General features: G+C 31.6%; 1 protein-coding gene and 1 long non-coding RNA gene across 3 annotated transcripts in view; one reads left to right on the forward strand and one right to left on the reverse strand.

Moving 5' to 3' along the window:
* The window catches only part of LOC128200956 (uncharacterized), a 201,546-nt gene extending 194,333 nt beyond the window's left edge, over positions 1 to 7,213 (reverse strand). Inside the window, exons 1-2 of the long non-coding RNA XR_008252983.1 lie at positions 6,774 to 7,213; positions 2,369 to 2,399 (exon numbers count right to left, since the gene is read on the reverse strand). This is a non-coding gene — a long non-coding RNA (uncharacterized LOC128200956). The remainder of the gene's footprint in view (positions 1 to 2,368; positions 2,400 to 6,773) is intronic.
* Positions 7,214 to 8,044: 831 nt separating this feature from the next.
* On the forward strand, positions 8,045 to 19,490 carry LOC113511715 (LMBR1 domain-containing protein 2 homolog). Of its 2 annotated transcripts, none has more exons than XM_026895419.3 (10): positions 8,045 to 8,355; positions 9,402 to 9,565; positions 10,302 to 10,680; positions 11,315 to 11,485; positions 12,165 to 12,342; positions 12,974 to 13,155; positions 13,704 to 13,943; positions 14,386 to 14,587; positions 14,786 to 14,887; positions 16,259 to 19,490. In XM_026895419.3, exons 1-10 carry the CDS (start codon positions 8,182 to 8,184, stop codon positions 16,489 to 16,491), a joined length of 2,025 nt encoding a protein of 674 aa, XP_026751220.2. In that variant the 5' UTR covers positions 8,045 to 8,181; the 3' UTR covers positions 16,492 to 19,490. The 2 variants fall into 2 exon arrangements, with proteins under 2 accessions (XP_026751220.2, XP_026751221.2); XM_026895420.3 differs by having other exon boundaries at positions 16,292 to 19,490.
* The last annotated feature ends 494 nt before the right edge of the window (positions 19,491 to 19,984 follow it).

Here is a 19,984-nt window from a genome sequence, read left to right on the forward strand (position 1 = left end):
ACAAATACGCCATATTGAATTTTTACCAGCAAAATTTATACTCACTATTACTTGAACTGGTGTAAAGATAAAAAAAAAGTGTAAAGAGAAAGACTAACATACATTGAAATATATTTATGTACTTAGAAGTTAGAGTAGAATAAATTAACTCACATACATATATGTGCCCTAAAAATATTACAATGCCTTTTTTTTGGGCAGTCGTATAAAAATAAATAAAATTATTATTATTGATGAGACTTTTACCATCTGGGCACGATTCTCTTCCCGAGAGGGTGGAATATTACGAGTCCACGACGTCCAGTAGGCCTGGTATAGGGTTTTATTTCAAATTTTCCTTCCCTGACACTGATGTATTGTACTTTGTCCCCTCTTGCATCGTTTTGGAGATGAAAAGGAGTGGTGACAAATTGTATTCCACTTAGTTACTATACAGAACTTATTTTTGATAAAATTAAACATCAAAAAACTTTTTAGTACGTAGAGAATAATAATTTACGCTGTTGTGTTGTATGTGAATAATAATATTACTTCACTACATAAATTAAAAAATGTAATTCAAGACATTTCGAGTGTGGTCTCGTGTATATAATAATAAAAATATTTTAAATATAATATTAATATAAACGATCGAACTACGGGTGAATATATAACCGAATCAATTTCATTTACTAATACCTTTTACTGATCCGATAACTTTAATACAGTTCTCACTTTGCAATAATATGATTTTCACCCAAGCTTAGATTTTTAGATTATCCAAGCTCTACTCTTACATAAGCTTAATAACTTAATACGCATATAAACTTAATACTCCAAATATACTCGCTGTAATCTAATGTAGTACCATGATAATGAATTTAGTACCATTTGATTAAATCGTAACTTAGAGAATTTCTACAAAACACACAACTATAATGCCAATGCCACATACCTAAATACATACGTATAAATACTTATATTTATAGCAAAACTATTTTTGAACCATATTTAAAATTAATGTCTGATATTAGATGGGACCTTCAAGCAAGTAGAACAGATTGTACTCTGATGAATTGTTCAATATAATGCCCACGGCCACTTTCTATCATCGTACAACTCGCCATTGACAGGAAGTTCACCCTTATACCATAGAGCCTAGATGGTCGCGTACAACGCAGTTACAGAGATGTTTTCTCCCACAAACGTTCAGGTTATGGAAAGAGCTCCCTGCCTTTCCAAGAGACTACAGCATGAAGTTCTTCAAAAGGGAGGGTAAAGAGATAAAGAGAAGAATATCTTCAGGGTCGATGACGCACGCGTAATAGATACCCCTAATATTGCAGGCATTTGTAGGTTACGGTAACCGCTTACCATCAAGTGAACCATATGCTTGTTTGTCACCTCAATGATATAAAAAAAAATTCAAACATTTTATAAATGTTTATATTTACTTATAGGCACTTCATTCTTATTATTATTTGTAATTTTTCTCTCTCTCTCGCCTTGCCAATATTTCAACAATATTCGAATATGATATGAAAAAAATCATCACTCGATTGTCTATGATATATTTTCCTGAAATTAATTACTAATGTTTCCATCATCAATCTTCTTAAACCAGATTCTAAACCATTAAGTATAATATTATACTGCTGTATTATGTAAGCATGTGTTATATAAATATACTAGTAAAACCGTAATATTGTTAGAAATTCTAAAACAAAGTCAATGTAGTTAAATTTCCATTTATGAATATATAATTAATATACAATTTTTAAAGAGCGTATTAGAAGGAAAATAGAAGGTAATATAGGAAGGGAAAGACCGAGAAATGACTATATGTGACAGGTGTCATGTCGTATAGGGACATCAAAGATACGGCCTGGACTGGAACTGGTTGAAAGAGAATACATGAAAAAGTTGCCACGAAAATAGGAAACTCTTAAATAAAAAAAACTACAGTATAAAATAAAAAATGCAACATTTATAAATTGCGAAGCATGCGATATTTATATTGGTCGATCGAGTTAAGAATAAGTTGAAGTTACTTCGCGCAACTTCGTTTATTTTAAGAAACAAGTTTGCTACAAACAAGCTTGTTGTTACAGTATAAAGTATGAAGAAATTATTGATACTATTACGTTAAAGGATCACACTTTACGAGTCGCTACTTGAAGCATCGGCCGCCTACAGGGATATATTGATTGTACATATAAGCGGAGTAAAGATATAATGTTTACTTAAACACAGTTTAATAACAATTGATTGAGCCGTTATTTGCTAAAAGAAAACAAACTCACTTCTAATACTAAGTGTCTACTATGTAATGTATTCTTAGTATCTTATCCTTACATAATTTATAATAAAATTAGCAGTAGTCACTTACCATCAGGTGAGCCGCATGCTCGTTTACCTCCCTGTGTTGTAAAAAAAAATTATATACATTACATATATGCTATTAAGTTAATTCATACATTTCATACCTTTTTCTATGTTCGTGGAATGTGTGATAATTCACGTTACCATATCACAACATAATATATCTAAGAAAAATAATCAGTAGTTAGACCTACTGATGTTAGTTTAAAAAAAAATCAGGGCAGGGATGTCACAAATATGGCAACATTTGTTAGGTTTAGTTCCATAAAAACAACCGGCGAAAAGCTCATGGCGGAAGGTCGTTTTGTTTTTGCTCATTGATTCGGATCGGTCCATGTAATATGACTAGGCAAAGAGCCAACTTATTCTAAATGTAAACTTTTGCATTTATTAAAAAAAATAATGCCTTTATTTTGTTTCGATGTACTGTAATATGTGTAATGTAATAATTACCGATTTAACTTACGTGTAATTAGATCAAGAAAACGCGACTAGTTGTGGGACCACTTCGTGATCGTTAGTCATGAGCGGCTATTACGCTAGCGCGAGTCTGATTTCTTGATATACTTGACATACCTAATATAGATACGAAAATTCTACCACGCTTGAACGGCTGGATAGATTCGACTGAAATTTGATACACATGTAGGCTATATTTTTAACCCTCAACGCAAAACGACGAGGTGTTATAAGTTTGACGTGTCTGTTTGTCTCTGTGTGAGTATGTGTGTGTGTATATATGCGTGTGTGCGTGCGTGCGTGTGTGTGTGTATGTGTGTGTATGTATGTGTGTATGTGTGTGTGTGTGTGTATTGAAAATTAACGAAGCATATTAACTAATGAAATGAAAACTAAAAACTTAGATTTTTTTGTTGATTAATGCCCTAGCTAGATTAATGAAAAAAGTGGAGTGATGACTGGCACCTAAGACCTAAAGAATTATTTATTATGTATTGGGGTTTTTTTAAATTTTTTATTTTAACTCAATCTATCTAAATACGACACCTCATAGATCAAAGCGAGACTATATCCTTCAATTACTATATTATAACAACTTAACATGTTAAATTTATTTTAACATGTTAAAATAAAATTAACATGTTAAATTATTAAGTAGGTAATAATTTAACATGTTAAATTTATTTTCAAAAACCGTATGTGTTCGCGTGTTCGCGTGTATTCATCTCAATCATCTATTGTTCCTATCCTTACTAATATTATAAATATGAAAACACGTTTGTTTGTTTCCTTCTAGCACCTTGAAGGCCTAACCCATTGATGACCCATGAAATTGATATACACATACTATATGAAATATAAAAATTTTTATCTCGGTCAGTAAATATATTCCGGTCACGCGAACGAAGTCGCAGGTAAAAGCTTGTGTTATATAATAATACACATTTTATATAGGAAGTACCGAAGAATGTAAAAATACAATTTAAATTACAAAACACAATACCTACCGACAATACAATTTAAAGCATTTCTTCGAAATCCCGGAGGATTCCACGCGCTCTATGCCCAGCCTGTTACAATACAGCCTACGTAAATATCTATGAAACATTAAAAAGAGAATAATAATCCTCCACCACAATACAGTCCCGATAACGCTCCGTATTTTATTGTATGTCAGTATAAATCAAACCGAAAATATGCAAGCGGATCCACACTCCACCTTCGCTTTTCTTCCAAGCATTCGGATAAAGGGGAATGCCTAATAAAACACAATAAAATACAGTCAACCGCAGTGTTAAATCTTCACAAACGAGAATAATTCCTTTTCGCTACTTCTAGCAACACCGCGAATATTTCAAGGATGAAACGGAGTTTATTGTGCCTTCAGTCATTTAGTATTGAAATAAGTAGATATACGAGAAATAGCTACGAACGTATGTATATATAATCCTTAGTAATTTGCGTTTTAACCGCTCAACCAATTATTATGAAAGATATATACTTACTCCCTTATTCATAAAAACGTCAACCCCCTCATAAACCTATTTTAGCTATTGAACTGTTTGTCTCGTTCTTTTTGGCTATATAGTCAGTTTGAATGAAAGTGACAAAACAGTGTAATAAAATAGGGTTGTAGGAAGTTTTAGTTTTTATGAATAAGGGCAATAGTATTTGAGATAGAAAAAATATCAGTTTTTTTTATCCCAGTCAATCAATTTAATTCCAGTCCCGCAGACGAAGTCGTGTATGTTTTCTTATTTATCTATCTAATCCGTATGTATTTTATATACTTACTTTATGTTAATGAATGTATTTAAAATTATTCAAGTATATTTAGAATAACATGCTAATATTGGTATAGAGTTAAATCAACTGATAAGAGCTCTAGTTTTGGCAAAGCGTAGATGTGAAACCAAACTCTAATAATAAATAATACTTGTATAAAAATATAGTACCAAAGTAATAATCTGTAATGTATTTAACATATAATATACAAGCGAAATTCAAACCTCCTTTTGATATAATTATATAAGGTACTGTTCATTATACACTTGAATGATACTTAGAAACAAATCTCTGTAGAGAACTATATTCACACACATAGACATTATAGATCCCAATCCCACTGAGATTGCCTCCTGATCTCATTGGCCTTATTGTTAAAGATACTTCAGCTGACGCTACGCTAGTCATCTCATTACCTTTTATTTCCTAAGCTGCACTTACGAATTACGGATATACGTACCGAGAGGAAGGAATTCAAGGACCAATCCCATTGCTAACAATATACCTTATCAGATCGACCTCCTCGTGGTCCCCTGGAAACCATCGTGGTAAGTTCCAGGTGTAGTCATCACGATGGGCTAACTCACCTGCCCTTTCATTATCACTTATCATCGCTCACTGGGCCCTCCTAACGTATACCGTTAGCGCAGGCGACTTTACTTCAAAATCTTTAGTTTTGTTCTTGCGGGTTTTATGTGAACTTCAATAATTTTGAAATACTTAGAAGTAAAAATTAAAATCAAGATTTTTAAAAAACAGCCGCCGTTTCTATTTTTGTACGTGATAGAAATGGAAAACATAATAGAGAACCTGTTTTTCAATTATATTGTAGTTTCATACAAAAATTAAATAATCTAATAATCATTTATTTAACAAAACCTTTTTTTAATTTCTTTCTGCCTATAAACTAAAACTTTTCTATTAGATACGTATTTCAGAAATACATGCCACGATTTAGGTAAAAAAATATATAACCGGTTAAATAGGAAATAAACACACACAACGAAGATTGTGTGCATAAAATGATAAAGGTTTTAATTTAGACGAAAATTAGATAAGACATAAATAGAACTATGTATAAATGTATTTGTTTCTTAGTAATGAGACGCTCGCATAATTTTTATTACCTATATAGTAATTAAAGAAATTCCTAAATTCCTTCCTAATTTTTAATAGCGGTTTTACAATAGTCATCATCATCATATCAGAAATCATATTAGCCTATCTACTGCTAAACATAGGTCTCCCCTTATGGGCGGGTTTTGCCAGTAGTTGCCACGCTCAGCAGGCGGATTGGCAACCGTAGTAGGTTTTAATGATGTTTTAAAAAGGACGCTGCTGCCCATCCCTCAACCATAAGTTCCCTTAGTCGCCTCTTACGACACCCACAGGAAAGGAAGGGGTGGCTCATTGTATGCCGGAGCTTACACGGCGACAATAGCACCTCATTATAATTCTGTACAAAACGTATCAAATATGTTTTAATCTAAGGTTTTAATACTTTGTTATGTAGAATAAAGAATGATGAACGCTCGTTTTTCTTTTACAGTTTCAATAAAAAAAATACCCCTTATGTGTTCCTAGTCTGACCAAGGCCGCGTTATCGTACCCCTGGGCGCTATTTTGTGAAACAGAGCACGTGGCTTAGTCTCGAACATTTTTCACCCACTTCACTTGTGGTGTGTATTAATCGAAGAGAGAATCTACAAAAACAGAACAGTTGTACAATTTATAAGATTTTTTCAAATTAATATTCTACGAAACTAAATATTTTTTTAGTACCTCTTTTGGTGTAACATTAGTTGTATCATATATACTTGTAGGTCGGCTTAAGTGCTCAACACATGTTCACTATTTAGGTATTCACTTAGTAAAAACAAAATTAAAAAATAATAATTTTGCCAGTAAATAAAATTCTAATTTTAAGAATTCCAATAAGCTTTATATTCATTATTATGTTTTTAAGTAGTATAAATCGACTCTGTATTCAACCAAAATTCTGATTTCTCTTTTTAATTAACGTACAACTAGCTGAATAGGTCACCTACAGCATACAAATTTATATTTGGATATGATGAGATAAAATATAGATGAAATAAAATTACTAGTATCGAATAGAGGCAAAGGTTCACTCAATCAATGATTCAAGGTAAAACCGATAATCTTACCTTCCATTCCATTTATTTTCAGTAGCCACTGTTCCTTTGTTATCAGGTCTTAGCCCAAAACGTGTCTTCTTAGGTAGCATATTATAGTAGATCAATATTTCATGTAGACACATCTACAGTTCAGCACACTCATTTTAAACATTTATCGCTGTCCAATAATATTATATGTATATATACACCTTATTTTAATAGAATAGATATCTACCTACCTAAAAACATCACGGTAGTCACTATCTATACTATATAATTGCTCATGGTCGTGTCGTACCTTTGAATGAACTTAATCTAATCTTACTCAAGAAAAAAGCTATTTAAGAGAAACGTGATGATAATAAAAAAGCTTAATATTGTAGTTCTCTTTCATCACAGAATTGTAAAAACATAAGACAATAGAAAATCAGTATAAAAATATAAAAGAAAGAGTACGATGGCCAGTAATAAGCCACACTATTTATATAACCCTACCAAATTCAGGTATAATCTACTTGCATACTTTCTATATATACAGTGCGTCAAACTTATGTGTCCAAACTTATCTTTTTGTAAACTGTGTCGAATATATAATATAGTAATGTAAATGAACAAAAATTTGACAAACACATTTTCTATACACTAGCCTGCTATGAATTAAGAATAATAGCAATGATGGTGTATCTTTCGTCCTCTTTTTACTAATTATATTTGCTTAAGAAGAAAGTAGGCAACCGTATGATTTACAGTTTTTATTTTATCATTCCTTCTATATGCAATTCCTTGTTCTTATGTTGGAAACACAAACATAGAGTATAGATTTGAGAATAGACAATTATTTTGACTTTGACATTAGTTTAATAGTCTCGATGATCTATGCAATCTTTTTACAGAGACTGATAAATTTGATCTTATTCCTTATCAGCGAATTTTTTAATATTTACCCTAAATCTAAATTCAAAAGAATAAATCCATTTTATGTTATTTTAATACACATGATGTAAAAATTATTGATTTTACAACATGGAACGTGACATTTGTTTGAAACGTCTATCTCAGTGATTTTAATGAAATCGCAATTAAGTTTTTACATATTTTAGTTTTCATTGTGATACGTGTTACCTTAAATGTGCAAAGCGGTCTATTAAATGCATACGACAATGTTCTCATATTTTCTCATCTATACCTAAAATGTCTACAAGTAAGGGATCGGAAACGACCAGTGTTGACTTCGATCCTATTTTGCCTGATACAGGAGTTTTGTTTTACGAAGAATGTCCTACGGACTACGAGATTGAACGGCCTAAATTGTTACCATTGAAAACTACTACTCAAGTCCGTTTTGAGCAGCTGCAACACGAAGCGGCAAGAGTTTGGAGAGAAAAACAAAAAACTGCAAAGAAAAAATAAAATTTTGTACCATTGCTAGCCCACCACAATGATGTACACATTGTTTGTGATAGAATTAATATCGGCCTTTATTTTAGCGGCCACTTTATTGTACAGATATGGAGACTGTTACAGAAATCACATAATTGTGACTGTTTCTGTTTTAACAGCATGGTACTTCTCTTTTGTTATTATGTTCATTTTACCACTGGATATTACATTTGTAAGTGATTTTTTACTTACTATTTTCTGTTTTGCCTAAACCAGTTAAGATAAAAAATATCCCATATGTTTATCTAGGAAATCATTCATTGGTCTTCCATAACATTGACAAATAGTAAACGATTATTGTTAGTAACCTATAAATAAATAATATAAAATCTGGATAACAACCTCAATTGCTATTATTTGCTGTTTCCCATAGATTTGCCTGTATGCTTCAATATATAATGTATTCTACATATTAAATGAGGATTTAACCTACCCGTATAATAAATTTCATTCAAATCTATTCAGCTGTTTAAAAATGATTGAACAACAAATAACCTTTACTAACTCTTATATTCATAAAATTAGTAAAATTACTTGTAGATTAGTCTGTTATCTTATGCATCTATATCTTACACATAAATTTCAAACAAGAAAATCACTTTGTAAGAAAGCAAACATGGTAGTTTGTGGTTAAATTTTACTCAAAATTTGTCTTTTAAGCCAATTAAGGAAACAAAATTCAAATGTATATTTACTGTATTCAATAAACAAATAGTAGAATTATTTTATTCAAAAGAATGTGTATTTAAAAAATATATAAATATTTAAAATTTTTATTCATCATTAGATATTTTAAAGTAATATAACTTTGAAACATTAGGGTATTTCATAGTCATAATTACTATTATAAATGTTTATTAATTGCTAATTAATTGAACTTGGATTTATAGCTTAATTCAGTTAATATTCACACAATTAAACTTAAAAATGTAAAGTAATAATAAAATTATTTAAAAGAGCAACACGCAAGTTTCTTGCTCGTTCTTCTTGTGATGAGACAACTTTCCGAACGAGCGGTAGATTAAAAAAAAATGTAATGACTTTTCAAAAGTGCTTCAATGTAAGTTTATTTGAATTGATTTCTATTCTATTCTATTCTTAATTATTTGATAAATGTTAATGCATTAAATTATATGCATTATTATAAATTACAATTTAAATTATTTAAAAAATAAATATAAAGTTTTTTACTATTATTATTTTTTTTTTATTATACAGACTATCCAGCGTTCACAAGAGAACATAACAAACACACAGCCAGTACAGCTGAGCAACGAGACCACCACTGTTGCACCTCCTGTAAACCCTTGTGAGCAAACATGGAACTGTGTGTTTCCTAGCCTTTGGAGAGTAGTATATTGGACATCACAATGCTTGACATGGTATGTGGACACATAATATTTTTTTCCAACTTATTTTAATACTTTTATTTACACTTTTTTTTTCTTGATCTTACACTAGATTACCCGCTAATTATTTTCTCCCTCATTGCACTGGATTGGCTGGAAGAGGTATTTTCAGAGATAAGCCCACTCTGGCTAACAAGTTGTTGAATTAATCACTTTTTTTTTCAAATGCAATAAAGAACATATAATATCACTGTGAATGAATATGTCAGTTAATAATGCTGGCCATCACAGATGCACATAATTTTTATATTAAAAAGCCTATGTGGCTGTAGTGTTCAAAAATAGTATGCATCTTATTTTATATAATATAGTATGGATTAATTGAAAAAGTATATTTAGTTATGTATTTGCTGTTTCAATTTACAAAGGGTTTTGACAGTTACATTAACAAGTACCAATATCTATATATAAAGTTATTCCTGACGTCCCGTATCTGACTGACATAGTCTCCCAAACAATCTGAATCATCACAAAAATAAGAAAAAAAAACTTTTAATTACAATATTAACAAACATGAATACAAGTATCTTTCGTTGGTTTATTTGTTTGTAATCGATAAACTTAAAAAATACTTAACCAGTTTTAAAGTCTTTCACCTATATAATGTTACATTGTCAGCAAGTATAGACTATCAATTATTTCCGAAATTTCTATCTACCGTGTGAAGCCAGGTTGGATCAGTAATTTAATATATTGCCATTTGTTTCAGGCTTATAATGCCCATGATGCAATCTTACAGTAAAGCTGGAGATTTCACGGTCAAAGGAAAACTCAAATCAGCATTAGTGGACAATGCAATTTACTATGGTTCATACTTGTTGATATGTGGTATTCTCCTAATATATATTGCTTTAAAACCTGGGGTCTACTTAGATGGCCCCAAAATCAAAGCCATAGCATCCTCAGCAAGTAACACTTGGGGTCTATTCCTGTTGATTCTCCTACTTGGTTATGCATTAGTGGAAGTTCCAAGAAACTTGTGGAATAATTCCAAGAAAAATTACACTTTAACATACAGTTATTTCAAGATAGCTAAATTGAGTACTGACAAATGTGAAGCAGAAGAAACTGTAGATGACATTCTGGATGTAAGTTTGATGTTCCTTTATATTAATTTAGTCAGTCTTTAATATTATTATTATATTAATTTAATAAGTCTGTAATATTAGATGATGTTTTACACCATACTTCCAGTTGATGTTTGTTGTTAATGATTAAAATACCTAAATTAGGATTGTATCATCTTTATTTCTATCCTATATACCCACAGCAATGCTATTTTGTTATAGTCATATGTATTAAATTTACCGACTGTAATTCATAAAAGTGTTACAATGACATTCTTCATGTTGAGACAATACATATGGCATATTGAAGAATATGTTCCAGGAAGAGGGGCATCCCTTTTCACTTAGCTAATAGCTTTCACTGGTTTATGTGTTTGTTATGTAAAAAAAAAGCTTTGTAATAATTGTTGGAAATGGCAATGATACTATCAATATTTTTAATATGGCAACTCGGTTCTGTCTTCTCTTCTAGTTGACATGACTTCTTTTTGTCTGCTAATAAAATATTTATAAAATTAAGAAAACTGTGTTTTTATCTCGCACAAGTAATACATTTTATACTATTTTTAATTAAAATGTATAATAATCTGCATGATATTTTTTACATTTTAATATTTTTGACAAATTTATAATTTTTGATTTAATCTGTTTTTAGAGTTTAAACTCGGTGACAGCAGCCGTAGGGTCTGGACATCCTCTCCATCGACATGTGGAGACTATAATACAAAAGTTACCGATACAGTTGCGCGATCGATTGGACTCGCGCGCACCACCCGAAAGATCCCAGCCACCATCTCTGAAGTCTCTTGTCAACTTGCATAAAAAGGTATTACTATTATATTATATTATTCTAATTATGTCGGTTTTACTAATGTGTTAAGTTCGGAAATGTCTGACTAGTTTCGAACTGGATAGGAGCTCTGATTCATGAGCGCGTTCCACGGCTGTGTCGTATGTCATTCCCATAAATAATTACAATACACATATAATACAATATTGTGAGTTATAACTCACAATAGTCATTAATCAGCAGGGTACAATTATATTTATATTAAATTAATTGCTTTTTATAAAAAAAATCATCACACTATAGAACTTCCTTCACAATACTACAATGTGACGACCCATTGCAAGAACAAATATCCCTCGTTCTGACGTCGTATAAAGTGACTTTTATTAACGTGCACCATATATAATATGGTATAATATATATATGTAATATAATATATACTACATATATAATATGCACACACTCCTATTTTATGGATAACAATGTAAATCCTTTCTTAAATTAATAGCACATTGTGGCATTATAGATTTGCACTTTATAACATTGCATTCATGAAATTTCCATGATATGGTATATTATATCACTGATTTATACATTTTGTCATCGTATAGTAGTTTTAAGAGAGTCCTAAGTTTTAAAAAAATATTACATAATCCATCCACCTATCAAATAAATGTTTTTTGTAGATTTTAATTTTATATGTTATGATTAACAGACGATTAAAGCATTGCACGTGCTACAACGCACAGAGACGCAGTGGGGACTTATGCTGGAACGTATCTTTCACTTGGAAGACATCGCGTCCAACCTGCGCTCACCAGACAGACGCTTCCAGCACACGTTTCACACGCCGCGTCCGAGGATTCAGCGAATTTTTTACCCGCCCATTATTGGTGAGATGAGAACATTTATAACATTATACGCTGGATTGCGCACATACTGGATTTATTTATACTACTGTGGTACTACCACAACAAACAAACATATTGCTTACCTGATAGTTAGTAGTTAATCTAGACAACACGAAATACTTATTAAATAGAAAACTTTATTTTATATTTTTCTTTATTATTTTCCTACCCTTCTCCTAATTATTATTTGTGATCGGTATAATTTGTTCTATCCACATTACAAAAAGATTTGGCTTATGATTTTACGAACCGCTTGCCTACCGTCAACCCTCTTGAGAACACATTTGTTGGTTGTTTCCGCCATCTGCAGTTATTTTTACTAATTTTTTAATAAATAAAATTTGTGAGACATGATGTTTATTCACTTTAGTCTCTGAAATCATCGATCAATTGATTTTAATGAAATTTTGTAAATATCTCCTATCTACAAAACATAAATAGGATATTTTTTATCATAAGAAAATATAGACCTGGTAAAAAGATGGCGATCGACCTGATAGGGTTTATTGCTAAAAATAAGGTTGCTATTAACTATTCTTTCTCCCACAGTGTAACACACTACATCATCGATAGATCGATAGAGATATCATTTATTATAATTATTTTATTCTAGAATGGTACTGGGAGTGTTTCGTGAAACAATACTTCCTGAAGACTATGGCGGTGATAACGTGCATACTCTCCGTGGCGGTCGTCTGGTCGGAAATGACATTCTTCTGCAAGAAACCTGTACTATCCATATTCGCGAACATTGTTATAGCAGCTAAAGATAACTACAACTATGCTGCAATTGTAGTAAGTTCTAAATATATCTCTGTCTCAATTCATTTTCATAATTATTGATTGAGTCATTAAAACATCAAAAAAATAACAATTTTTCGTTTTGTGATAATAATAACTAGTCAAGTCAATATCTTATTTATACAAGAAGATATTTAAGAAAAAAATATATGAAAGCAATAGAAGACAATGATTTTTAGACATCTTGTCTGTCTGTATATTTGTTCCAACATCGCATCGCATGGGGGGTATCATGGGCGAAACAGTATGCTCTGTTATGTCCATGGTACTGCTCATGTCTATCGGTAACGATTACCACTTTTTATCAGGTGGGCCGTCAACTTGTTGGCCATTCTAAGTTGTATAAAAAAAATCGCGCAAAAACTACTGCACAAAATTGAATGTGATTTGTCTTCCTGAGGGCCTAACTTGAAAACTAGTGTATTTTTTATTTTGAGAAGCCATTTAGAATTTGACTAGTCTTTGATGTAAAAACTAATCAGAATAATATTTCATTACTTATTTTCAGTCACATTAATTTTTTTTTGTTTAATTATTTACAGACAATATCAACAATGATAATAGCCTACATGTTCTATTGTGCGTACTCCACGGTGCTCAAGATTCGTCTCCTGAACCTCTACTACCTGGCCCCACATCACCAGACCAACGAGTACAGCCTGATCTTCTCCGGTATGATGGTGTGTCGCCTCACGCCGGCCATGTGTCTGAACTTCCTCAGTTTGGTGCATATGGACTCGCATGTTATCAAGGAGAGAATCATGGAGACATATTACACGCAGGTACTGTTTGTTTTCGTTCTCAAATATACATTATTCTTAATTTATTTTTTATACAACTTAGAATGGCAAACAAGCTGACAGCCCACCTGATGGAAAGTGGTAACCGTCGCCTATAGACATGAGCAGTACCATGGACATAACAGAGTATACTGTTTCGCTCATGATACCCCCCATGCATTGCCATTCCTGAGGACTCAAGTGTTATTCCTCCGTATCCCACCCTTCAAACCGAAACAGCCATGCAAACACAACTGCTACACGGTTGAAACACGAATGGGACAGAGGTACCCAAGCAAACGACTTTTGTACAAAGTCTCCCTCTACCTATTATAACGTACAAAAATGTACGCTAAGGTTTAATTATCCCTTATCACCGCGGGCATTCATACTTCAGACATTCAATAATTATTTTTATTTCTAATAGCATAGGGTTCCTTTTTAGATAATGGGTCACATGGATGTATTGGGCATCATCGCTGAGGGCTTCAACATCTACTTCCCGATGCTAGTGGTACTGCTGTGCCTAGCCACGTACCTCTCGCTCGGTAGCCGCCTGCTCTCATTTTGCGGCTTCCAGCAGTTCGTTGGAGATGATGAACTCACCACCGACTTAGTGGACGAGGGACGGGAGATCATCAAAAGGGGTATGAAGATTTACTTACATATGTTCTATACAAACAAATTTTACCTACACTATATTTGTATAGTTATTGAAGTTTGTAAAGATATTGGAACATTTGTTACTTAAATTTTCTGAAATTACTAAGATAATGTCCCATCGAGTTCCAATACCAATTTCCTTGATTTTACTAGTTTCAAAATTGAAAACTGTATATTTTTAGAAAAACGCAAACGGCAGCGCGCTGAGGAGACGTTAACCCGTCGCCGAGACTACAGCGAAAGGTTCTCGAACTATCGGAACGCGCGCGATCGGCAGGACGGAGGTAATACGGCTCAGCTTAATGTTTTTGTAGTATTATAATCTATTTCAATAGAACTTAAAAAAAAAAAAAACAATAATTGGCTCCACCATAGAACAGCCTACTGATGTCAAATAGTGGTACAAATCAAATACCGATCAATTGATTAAATGTTTCGATCTGTTACAAGTTTCATTTAGAGACTGTTTCTGTGATAATTTCAACTAAACTTGACTATTTCATTGAGTTATATTGAAATAGACTATAATAGTGTATAATTATCATATACGGCAATTCATTTTTATTGATAACCAGGGCGATGGGTGGGGTTTCAAAGAGATTCTTTATAAAAATTGTAAAAACTTTTATAAAAAATCTCTAAAAAACTGCTTTTACTTTTACGTGTTTTTTTTTATTTTTTCTTATCGGGATATATAATATCTTATCTCTTAACTTGAAATAAATAATACATATATGTATTGTTATTACTATATCAAATTTCATTAAAATCGGTTGAGTGATCTAGGAGATTAGCATGAACGAACATCATGATATTGTATTTTTGAATATTAAAGATATAAAGATTTTTTTCTAAAAACTAAACTATTGAACCGATTTTGATAAAATCTCTAATCGGTTTAGAACTGACGGAATTGTGAGATAACAAATATAAAAAAATAGATGTATTATGCTATTATATTGATTATATTGTAACGATAAAATCTAACTAACAATTAAGTGGATGACTTACATTTTCGAATAAATCATATTTCAATTTTTATCATTTCCAAGTACTTTATCATACTCTGTTAATTAATCTGTACCTATGTGTGTAATAATAATAAACGATTCCATTACTGCATATATAATTACCAATATTTTGAACAAATTAAACGCTAAAGCGTATTTTTATATAAAGTGAGATAGGGCGTCCGGCGTCTTTTGAAGAGGTCCAACGTATTTCGTAAACCGCGAACATAATATAGTTTTAGTTGATTTGCATATGTATGTGTACAAAATATACAGCGTGCCAGATACTCGTCGTACGTCCGTTCGTCCAAATACAGTTCAAGGTCACGTCTGCGACTGACGGCACGGTCGTTCATTATCCGCGGCTGAAGGACGCGTTCGATTGTGTATATCTGGAAATAAATACCAGTAACCTAAAGACATTGCCTTCCTTAGGCAGAATACAGATTATTTTATATTACTGCGTTACTGCAATGTAGAAATGGAATCGTTTGCAACTGTTGTGTTCTTGTTCTATCTATGTTCCTTGTTCACCCCACTTGTTACTACTTCGGTGATGGGCTTATACACTTAAGCGCCACTCATCGAGCACTATTCGCTCACCATTAATTTCACCGGTTATTGTGCATGTCGGTCACTTTTCAGCCCACACCGGGCTATTGAACGACGTGGACTCAGACTACTACGTGACTCCCAGCCCTGAACGCTCACAGAATGTCACCGGTTACCAAAGAGCCGAGCTACCATACAACCGCACCGATTTGACTCTCGAAGATGAATTAGATCATCGTTTTGGAGAGAGCACTCAGACTACAATTAGGTCTGATAGAAGAGATAAAATGACTATGCCCCCGAGAGGGCTTTTCGATGATGTATAAATGTGCAATATAGCTTTAAGTGAAGTTAGAACAAATTATAGAAGTGTTGGAAGCTGTTAACTCGATAGAAGTAGAGGCAAAAGCCATATTGTATGAAAATCTGTTTGTAACGTTATTAGATGTAATAGGATTGAGTAGTAAAGTAAAGGCTTATTCCACATAACCACTCTACAAGTTTACAGTTTATAAATACATTTTTTTTTTCTGACAGGATTAAAGTGAATAACAAATCTTTTAATAAATTCTCTGTGACTGACGAATTCTTGCCCCGATTATGTATTTCATTACGCCGATATGCTGTTCCCTTCCTTTCGCGTGGGTGTAAAACATCTCCAATACCTAATTGCGGTTGCCAACCCGCCTGCCAAGCGTGGCAACTACTAGTAAAATTAGAGAGATCTATGTCCAGCAGTTGACAATTAACGGTTGATATGGTATGGTATGGATATCCTGTTAGATATTAATTGAAAGAGTAAATTAAAATATATACATACATACTTCTATTAATAGTCTTTTATTACCTAATATTTTTTTATAATAATTCTAATAAAATTATATATTCAAAATATAGATTTAATTCAGCGATAACATATAATGGTATTCTGTGGAATAAACCAAAACATACGAGTCTTAAGTCAATTGCAAAGTGCCATTTAAACACTGCAATATTGATTTTAAATCGAAGTGTACAGTTGTTTAAATTGCATAGTAGTTCTGTGGAATACGACCCAGATATTTGTAAATGATTGTAAATTTACGCACAGGATAATGCAATGTTTTTTTATTTTTATTTTTTTTAACACAAGAGGCCTTTACTCAGCACCTGTTAGTTCTTCATTTTTGTATATAGTCTTCGCAAACTATGTTATTAATAATTTTTATTACAATCAATAAATCTATATAATAATGTGTAGTCATAATAGATTATTAAATAAAATTATATTATTATTTTGTGCTGTCGTGAGTGTGTACGTTTGTGTGTTTGTGAGTGCAAGGGACGCATATTATAAATGTTATGTACAATTTGCTTCGTCCATATTTTGTAATTTAGTATTTATTGCTTTTAAATTATTCCTAATTAAATAATTTATATACATTATATATATACATAAATATTTTAATTTTATGACATCAAATAACGTATAGTCTGAATTAATGAAACTTAATAAAAATATAACCAAACATTGTCGAAATTATCACAGAAACATTGTCTGAAATTTTTTGGTAACAAATGGAATCATTGATTCAGTTAATTGATTTTTTATTTGTACTAACATCGGACATCGACTGTCTGTATTCGAGTCAATTATTCGTTTGTTTAAATGTTCATTAAGTTTTATTAAAACGGACTATGTAAGTAAATAATAAAATTGTAATAGTTGATTTTAAGTTTTCGCGTTGTTTACCTATAATATATTAAATACACAATCAGCGCTTAACGCGATGAAAAACTTTTGCAGGTAAATAGTAGCTTGATACCTGCTTCTTCATTGCTAACGTTTCAATGTAGATTGCTATCTTGACGAGGTTTTTTCATCACGCAAGTCCCGATAGTGTATTTAAAATGAATAAAATTGTAATTACTATATTCTTCAAACAATCGATATTTATATTTTTAACAAAAATATAAAGAAAATAATTACTCAATCAAAGGTCAATTTTTCAAATATTATTTATGCTTCACCATTTTTATATCACATGGAAAAGATTATATACTCGTAGGTCTATGCTTTGAAAGATAATCTATAAGGTTATATTTGTTGATTGTATTTAGGGGATAATCTAAGGAGCTACTGAACTCATTTGAAATTCAACACGAGATAACGAGTAAAGACATGGTCTTATATAAGTATAATTATTATTAAAAATCACTAAATACTACTACTTACTGACTTTTCTACTTTGCCATAATAAACTTTCACTCATAATTAAATAAAATGTCAATAATATCACTATTGCCAATTAATTTTGTATAAAATGTAACTTTAATAATTTTTCGCGCTAATGGTCTCGTCTTTTGAATAAACGAGAAATTTCTTAGTATATTGTAGTGAGTACAATACACAATGTAATTTTCTGTATTTCGAGTCTGAGTAAGATTCACATAACTAATAACACTAATAGAATAAAATCTTTCTTGAGGTAAACTTTAAATTCTGACAGCATTGTCAACGAAATTATCTATACATATAATAAAACTGCAGCTAAACAATGAGGGTCGATTCTGAGGTGTCGTCTCTCTAAACCTACCTAAAATTTAAATTTCAATTTGATATCACAGCAAAATCTTTATTATAAAGATCAAAATTAAATTTCTGATTATAATTCAATAGTATTTATAAGTTTAGTTTAATGACGATTCATACAATTATAATTTTGCAAAATTTACAGATTCTTAAATTAATAGATAGGTTTAGAGTTATGACCTAATTGACCTCATTGTCATCTTATATAAAAATTTTCAGCCAGTATAAACAAAAATCGAATTTCTAACAGCAGCTTTTTGCATGTAAATTACTTATTGATTGCCTAAGCAATTTAGTCACGCCTTATTTGTGTCAATTTTATTTTTATATATTTTTCTAAATAATTTTAAGGCACATCAGGGTAACAAAGCTTTGCAAACAATCATAATAATTCTATATGTTAAATTTCAAAGACAATAAAAACACAGGACATAACATGTGATAATATTGTTAAACCCAATATTCACCGGTAAATATTTTCATCATCTCATGTTTTTAAACAGGTGGCTTTTTATTCAATATGTACTTTTAATATTTTTGCATTACTATAAATAAGTTCGAGTGCATCGACTTATTGTATCGTTTAGTTTACAAAAAAATTGTTTGCCATCCGATTTGAGAATTTTTTAGAATATCCTGTACACAAGGCGCCTGATAATATTACTATGGATTGTAACTGTTGCTTATTATTATACCTTGTTTCATTCCATAAAATTAAAACGAATTGCAAGCGTATTATACTATTGTGATATATTTATGTGTTTCATTGCATTTACCTTTTCTTTATGGAAATCCTTAATAAATTATAAATATACGAGTTTGTTTGACCTGTCTTAACGATTAAACCATCATGAACATTTCGCATATTACATGTATGCGAAATTTTCATGATTGGTATTTTCGATGAAGAAGTGAACTACGTCTTATTTCTATTTATTTATGCAACTTACAATTTCAAACAAGCTGACGGCCCACCTCCTGGAAAGTGGTAACCGTCGCCTGAACAGTATACATGAACAGTACCATGAACATAACACGAGTATACTGTTTCGCCCATGATACCCTCCATACGTTGACCTTCCTGAGGAAGAACAATATATCCCGCTCATGTAATAAATTGGCGGTTAAAAATTTTAGTCTTATTTTTATGTAAAGTGGGTTGCCTGCCAGTTTTCCCACATCAAAAAGTCCACCCCTGACGACGGCGATCGATAGAATGACGATGATTAACGAGTTACGAAAACTCG

The sequence above is a fragment of the Galleria mellonella genome, unplaced genomic scaffold (genome assembly GCF_026898425.1).
Source record: "Galleria mellonella isolate WM207_F2 unplaced genomic scaffold, CSIRO_AGI_GalMel_v1 utg117, whole genome shotgun sequence".
NCBI classification, from domain to species: domain Eukaryota; kingdom Metazoa; phylum Arthropoda; class Insecta; order Lepidoptera; family Pyralidae; genus Galleria; species Galleria mellonella.

What these genes read in the sequence shown, in the direction of transcription:
- LOC113511715 (XM_026895419.3), top strand. Translation starts at nt 8,182, where the DNA reads ATGATGTACACATTGTTTGTGATAGAATTAATATCGGCCTTTATTTTA. An exon ending in ACATCACAATGCTTGACATG is followed by an intron (nt 9,566 to 10,301) that starts GTATGTGGACAC and finishes CATTTGTTTCAG; the next exon opens with GCTTATAATGCCCATGATGC. An exon ending in TTTTTACCCGCCCATTATTG is followed by an intron (nt 12,343 to 12,973) that starts GTGAGATGAGAA and finishes ATTTTATTCTAG; the next exon opens with AATGGTACTGGGAGTGTTTC.